Raw genomic sequence first — 7,049 nt, 5'->3', positions numbered from 1 at the left:
GGGGCAATGAGCAGACAAGGAGAGCGTCCCTGGGGCTGGGGAAGCAGAACTCAGAGGCAGCCCCGGCTCCAGGTGGGAAATGGGCTCTGGGATGTGGCTGTGAAAGCCCTGCCTGGGCTTGGCCAAGCAGCACAGCCAAGCCCTGACCCCATCCCCTGGCCATGGGCATCGGTGGCCTCACAGGATGCTGGTGGCTGTCCCGCAGCAGTGGGATGTGGGGTGTGGGATGGGGAGGGCAGGAGAGCAGCAGGAGCCCTCCAAAGCTCTGGGGGCAGTGGGAGGAGGCCACAAGCCCTGGGGCTGGCAGGAACTGGTGTCTGCTCATGGGCCTGAGTGCGAGGGACAGCAGCCACAGCCAGGGGACACAAATCTCACTGCTGGGGTGATGAGGCTGACAGCTGGACTGGGGCCTCACAGAATTAGACCTAAAGACAGTCAGAATATACCCATGACAATATGACAGTGAAGATTTGGAGCTTCAGTGAAAGCCACAGAGAAGGCCAAGAAGATAATCAGTGAGAGAAGATGTTCTGGACACAAGGAGAGGCTGTTCTTGTAATGGGACATTGAGAGTGTACAAGGAAGAGCTTGTGGATAATATGTAGCAGCTCTACCTTTGCTTGTAGAGCTGATTGTTTTACTGCCTGAATGGTCATTGCTTGTTAGACAGCCTTGGCATTGTTTGCTAAGCAGCCAATCTCAACAGGCCACAGCCATTGTGAAGAGGTATAAGAACAGCAGGAGAGAAAATCAAAACTTCTATGACTTTGGATTACAACAAGTGTGTGCTGTTCTGTCCACCTCGACAAAAGCCACAGCAGACTTTGGCCTATTCAAGAGACTTATTCGGAGAGTTCCTTGGGAAGCAGCCCTTAAAAACAAAGGGCTCCAGGAAAGATGGAAGAGCTTCAAAACAGAAATCTTGAAGGCGCAGGAACAGACTGTCCCTGTGTGCCGAAAGATGAGCCAAGGAGGAAAACAAACAGCCTGGATGGGCAAGGAGCTTTTGAAGGCACTCAGGGAAAAAAAAGAGGGTGCATCACCTTTGGAAGGAGGGTCAGGTATCTCAGGAAATATTTAAGAGAGTTTTACAGCTGTGTCAGCATCTGCCTATTGCTTACGAATTGAACACTCCACCCCCCATATCTTCATGAAATTACAACGGGATACTCTGATATATCATAGCTTCACAACAGACTTTCAGCTTTAAGCATCTCCTCTCTCTCTTCCCTCAGGTTTTCAGCTCTTCACAGCAATAAAAGGGTTAATCTCACCTCGGCCTTGCAGCTGGAATGTGGCTTATCGCTGTTGGTCACTGACCTCTGCCGGACAGAGGTGCCGCTTTGCTGAATCTCGGCCGCAGTGGAGGGGGGGGAGAGCCGAGCTGCTCCGGTCACCCACGGCAAGGCAGTGGGGGGGGGTTCCATGGCTGGAACAGGCCCATGGCTCCAGGCTGGCCGTGGCCCAGCACGGCCTGGCCCAAGCAGGGCCTGGCCGGGCCTGCTAGCCCCCACACGGGGCCTGCAGCCACCTGTGCCAGCGCCGGAAACGAGAGAGAGCTTGGGGGGGAGTTTGTCAATTCTTAAGTGTGGATCACAGAGGCGGTCACAACTTTAAGTGGCTCAAAGAATTGTCGATATTCAAACTGGCCAGCTGATAGGTTCTATCAGGTCCCAGAGGAAACTGTAAGCACCCCTTAGCAAGGATATCCCTTCCGGGACTATGCTGGCTAACCTATGACATGAGGGAAAAAAGAGGGTGCATCACCTTTGGAAGGAGGGTCAGGTGTCTCAGGAAATGTTTAAGGGAGTTTTTAGGTCATGGAGGAAAAAACTTAGAGAGGCAAAAGCCCAGTTAGAACTCAATCTGGCCACTTCTGTGAAGGACAATAAAAATATTTTCATAAACACATTAATGGCAAAAGGAAGGGCAAGGAGAACCTGCATTCTCTGTTAGATGGGGGAGGGAATTTAGTAACTAAAGATGAGGAAAAGGCTGAGCTACTTAACCCCTTCTTTGCCTCACTTTTCAGCATTAAGACAGGTCATCCTCAGGACAAGTGGCCTCCTGGGCTGGTAGATGGGGACAGGGAGCAGAACAGCCCCTGTAATCCAGGAGGAAGCAGCTGGTGACTGCTGAGCCCCTCAGATGCTCACAGGTGTCTCTGGGAGCAGATGGGATCCATCCTAGGGGGATGAGGGAGCTGCTGGATGAGCTCCCCAAGCGTGGATTTCAGTGTCGTCACTGATGATCTGGATGAGGGCATTGAGTCCAGCACCAGCAAATCTGCAGATGACACCAAGCTGGGTGCGAGTGTGGATCTGCTGGAGGGTAGGAGGGCTCTGCACAGGGACCTGCACAGGCTGGATCCAGGGCCCAAATCCAACCATGGGAGGTTCAACAAGACCAAGTGCCAGCTCCTGCACTTTGGCCACAACAACCCCTGCAGCGCTACAGGCTGGGGACAGAGTGGCTGGACAGCGGCCAGGCAGAAAGGGACCTGGGGGCACTGATGGACAGCAGGCTGGACATGAGCCAGCAGTGTGCCCACGTGGCCAAGAAGGCCAATGGCTCCTGGCCTGGATCAGGAATGGAGTGGCCAGCAGGACCAGGGCAGGGATTCTTCCCCTGTACTGGGCACTGCTGAGGCCTCACCTCGAGTGCTGTGTCCAGTTCTGGGCCCCCAAATTAGGAAGGACATTGAGGGGCTGGAGCGTGTCCAGAGAAGGGCAACAAGGCTGGTGAGGGGTCTGGAACACAAGTGCTGTGAGGAGCGGCTGAGGGAGCTGGGGTTGTTTATCCTGGAGAAGAGGAGGCTCAGGGGAGACAAGGAGGTGTCAGGGCACGGCTTGGGCTTGATGATGTCCAAGGTCTTTTCCAGCCTGGTTGATTCTGTGATTCTCTGAAACCACCCTGGAAGCAGCTGCAGGATGAGCCCTGGGCCTCCTCTTCAGAAGGAGCCCCTGTCCCTCAGCTTCTCCACACGCGCCCCAAAGCCCATCCTGTCAGTCCTGCAGAGCCTCTGCAGCTCCTCCTCACTGCCCCACAACAGGGAGCCCCACACCCAGACACAGGAGCCCAGATGTGCCCCCCTGGCCTCTGGTGCCTCTGGCAAGGGAACAGCTCGAGGCACTGCAGGGCCCTGCAGACAATTCCTGCAGCACTTGTAGGATGATCCTGCTCCCCAAGGGACGTTCCCGTGGTGCCAAGGCAGGAACTGAAATGGGGAGTGGGGCCAGAGAGGAAAGGGCAACCAGGGCTGGGCTGTTTGCAGGGGAGGGGACAGGGATGGGCAAGAGCAAGAAATGTGGAGCAGGAAAGAGGAAAGAAAGCAAAGGTGAAGCAGAGGAAATGCTCAGGGCTGTTTGGGGGTGGCTGCCAGGCAGCCCTGGCTCTGAGCAGCAACGTCTGCAGTGGGACAGGAAACTCAGAGCTGATGGGAACAAACTTTCTGGCTGACTTGAGAGGCCACGACAAAGCTGAGAGGTTTCCCTGCCGTCCCCCAGCCCTTGCTGGCCCCCAGGGGCTGATGGCATTTGTGCTCACTCAGGTTCATCTCCCCACACCAAGACCGTGGGGTGCTCACGCCTGGGCTGTGCAGTGCAAACAGGGGCTCCTGAGCCAGTCCTGCCGTGGGTGTGCCTGCAAGGATCCAGCCCCTCTCTGAGCTGGGGAGAGGCCAGGGCTGCAGAGGGGGGATGTTGCTGGCAGGTGCATGAGGCCGCTCTGGGACGCTGCCCTGGGGTGTCCAGCGCAGGGGGGATGGATCAGCCCCTGCTCTGCTGCTCCTTCCCGGCTCCCCCAGGGACCCTGCAGAGCACCAGCCATGCTGGTTGCCCCCACCCTGCCCACGGCCACCCTGGGGCTGCTCACGGGGGTTTTCTCTGCTGAGCACTGGCCTGGGCGTGCTCTTGAGAGAGCCTGGGCAAGGAGCCTGGAGCCCCCAGGCCCTGCCCTGAGGCGTCAGCGCTGGCCCAGCAGTGCCCATGGCCTGTCCCTGCTGCAGCCCCGGCACTGCCACCCCAGGGCTGGGAGCGAGCCCCAGAGCACTCAGGCCCTGCAGCAACACCAGGGGCAGGAGGGCAGCGGGGCAGTGGCACGGGAGCAGCACTGGCAGCACCAAGGGCTGCTGCTCCTGGGCACAGCTGCTGTGCCCCCCTGATCTGCCCCCAGCTCTGCACACAGACATTGCTGCTGCAGCTCCACAGAAGGCAACTAAAGGGGCATCTCTGCTGGAAACTTTGCTGGCAGATCCTTGAGTTCATTTAAAGGCAGCGAGAGCACAGCTCCTCATTGACACAGTCTGGGGCCACAGCCAAGGTGGAGAGAAACAAAATGAGAAACGGAAGAAATATTGCCCTTGCTTTTTGGAAAACAATAAATTACTGAAGACAGAAAAGATAACCAACCAAAGAACCAAACCAACAAGAACTATCAAAGACGAGTTTTATTACAAGTGATTTGCAGAAATTGGAAACCAGTTTAATGTTTCTTAAATGGTCCAGCCATCAGTGCCCACACTGCAGCCTTGAGCTCCTGGTTCCTGAGGCTGTAGATGAGGGGGTTCAGGGCTGGAGGCACCACCGAGTACAGAAGTGACAGGGCCAGATCCAGGGATGGGGAGGAGATGGAGGGGGGCTTCAGGTAGGCAAAAAAGGCAGTGCAGATAAGCAGGGAGAGCACGGCCAGGTGAGGGAGGCACGTGGAAAAGGCTTTGTGCCGTCCCTGCTCAGAGGGGATCCTCAGCACGGCCCTGAAGATCTGCACATAGGAGAAAACCATGAACAAAAAACACCCAAAGGCTAAGGATAAACTAACCCAAATGAGCCCAAGCTCCCGGAGGCTGGAGTGTGAGCAGGAGAGCTTGAGGATGTGTGGGATTTCACAGAAGAACTGGCCCAGGGCATTGCCCTGGCACAGGGGCAGGGAAAATGTATTGGCCGTGTGCAGCAGAGCATAGAGAAAGGCACTGGCCCAGGCAGCTGCTGCCATGTGGGCACAAGCTCTGCTGCCCAGGAGGGTCCCGTAGTGCAGGGGTTTGCAGATGGACACGTAGCGGTCGTAGCACATGATGGTGAGGAGGGAAAACTCTGCTGAGATGAAGAACAGAAAGAGAAACACCTGAGCAGCACATGCTGAGTAGGAGATGTGGCTGGTGCCCCAGAGGGAATTGTGCATGGCCTTGGGGACAGTGGTGCAGATGGAGCCCAGGTCGGTGAGGGCCAGGTTGAGCAGGAAGAAGAACATGGGGCTGTGCAGGTGCTGGCCGCAGGCTACGGCGCTGATGATGAGGCCGTTGGCCAGGAGGGCAGCCAGGGAGATGCCCAGGAAGAGGCAGAAGTGCAGGAGCTGCAGCTGCCGCGTGTCTGCCAATGCCAGCAGGAGGAAGTGGCTGATGGAGCTGCTGTTGGACATTTGCTGCCTCTGGCCATGGGCATCTGTGGAAAAGTAATCATGGAATAGTTGGCTTTGCAGAGGACTTTCAATATCCCAGCCCAGCTTGGTGGCACTTTCCCCCCACTGCCTGCCCAGGGCTCTGCTGCCTGGGGCTGTCCCTGCCAGCAGCTGCTCCCTGTGCCCAGGCCTGGGCCCTGCCAGTGCTGCCAGAGCCCAGCCCGGCCCTGGGGGCTCAGCTCTGCCCTGCAGACCCCTCCCAGCCCAGGGCACTGCCCAGGGGCAGCTCTGGCTCTGCAGGCTCTGATGGCAAAGTCAGAGCACCCCTGAGGAGGCTGGAAAAGCGATGCTGATGCTGCCTGGAAGGGACCCTGTGCTGATTTCTGTCACTGCCCGGTTTCTTCAGATCTCAGAGAAAATTGTTTGGATTTTTCTCAGCCTGAACTGAGAGATGAATACCCATGTGCATTTTCCCTTCCAGGCAACCCAGAGCAGTAGATTAAAAAATCAGGATTCGTCCCTTTTATGCCTTCCCTGACTTGCTGTGCTCCCTGTATAATCTACTAGGGAATACCCTGGAGTTAAATGTCCTGCTGGGAGCAGTCCTGAGCAATGCAGCATCCCCACCACACAAGAAGGACACTTCCAAGCCTGACCAGCTGCCTCCTTCCACCCACACCTTGTCCCCCAGCACTGAGAGCAGCTCCCCGGGCCGGCTGAGAGCTGCCCCTGGCAGGCAGCAGTGTCCCTGCCCCAGCTCAGCGCCATGGGCTGCAGGACCCTGCTCTGCAGGACAGCCCTGGGCACCCCTGGCTGCTGTAGCCAGGAGATAAGCAGAAAATGGACTTACAGAATCTGTAGGCATTGGGATGTTGCAGCTTGAGGAGATCACTGCAGGAGCTGCAGCTGCCTTGTCCTGCAGCCAGAGGCTTCCTGTGTCAAGGGCTGGCCATGATTCTCGCGCAGTCACTTCTCAGCATCTTCCCAGCCCTGCCTGACTGAAGCTCTCTGTGCCTCTGTGCTGTGCCCGGGCTGGCTGCAGGCAGTGGCCCAGCCCTGCTGGGCTGTGCCCAGGAGCTGCTCGTGGCCAGAGCTGTCTCTCTGCAGCGCTGCCGCTTGCCAGGAGCTGCCTCTGTGCCAGGAGCCCGGCCCAGCTCAGCAGCACAGACACAGCACAAGGACTGTAATGATCCTCTTGGGGCTTTGGTGCTGAGGCTCTGAACATCAGTCCCTGAGAGGGAGAGGAAGAAACCTCTCAGGAATTCAAAGTTACAGTCAAACTCCAAAGTTTCTTGAAGTTTTAATGGGTCCCACTGAGGGACAGGCCTGAGAAAGTGTCCCCAGGTTCCAGTCAGAGTAGAACACTGCAGGCAGTGATGACAGGGGGGGACAAGCAAGGGAAAGGTGTCTCTGGTGCTGAGCAAAGCTGGATGTGTTTGAGGAATGCAAAGGGCCAAGGCCTGAGCCCCAGCCCCTGGCAAGGCAGATCCTGTCCCTCCCTCAGTGCTCAGGGCTCTTGCCGGGGCACTGGGATGTGGGGATGGGCAGTGCCAAGGGCAGCACCATGGGGCAGCCCCTGCCAGGCTGCTGAGCAGGGACAAGGAGGCACTGAGGCCCCAGGGCTGCAAGGGTCACTTGTCTCCTGCTGGCCTCAG

General features: G+C 57.3%; 1 protein-coding gene across 1 annotated transcript; it reads right to left on the bottom strand.

Moving 5' to 3' along the window:
* Positions 1-4,482: 4,482 nt before the first annotated feature.
* LOC138102040 (olfactory receptor 14J1-like) lies at positions 4,483-5,432 on the bottom strand. Its single transcript, XM_068999796.1, has one exon. It carries the CDS (start codon positions 5,413-5,415, stop codon positions 4,483-4,485), a length of 933 nt encoding a protein of 310 aa, XP_068855897.1. The 5' UTR covers positions 5,416-5,432.
* Positions 5,433-7,049: the final 1,617 nt, after the last annotated feature.

This window comes from Aphelocoma coerulescens, unplaced genomic scaffold (assembly GCF_041296385.1).
Source record: "Aphelocoma coerulescens isolate FSJ_1873_10779 unplaced genomic scaffold, UR_Acoe_1.0 HiC_scaffold_60, whole genome shotgun sequence".
NCBI classification, from domain to species: Eukaryota; Metazoa; Chordata; class Aves; order Passeriformes; family Corvidae; genus Aphelocoma; species Aphelocoma coerulescens.
The sequence above is the reverse complement of the archived record's forward strand: the minus strand, read 5'-3'. Positions and strand labels throughout refer to the sequence as shown.

Bases quoted from the DNA above. Each gene is read 5' to 3' on its own strand.
- LOC138102040 (XM_068999796.1), bottom strand. From the start codon at position 5,415: ATGTCCAACAGCAGCTCCATCAGCCACTTCCTCCTGCTGGCATTGGCA.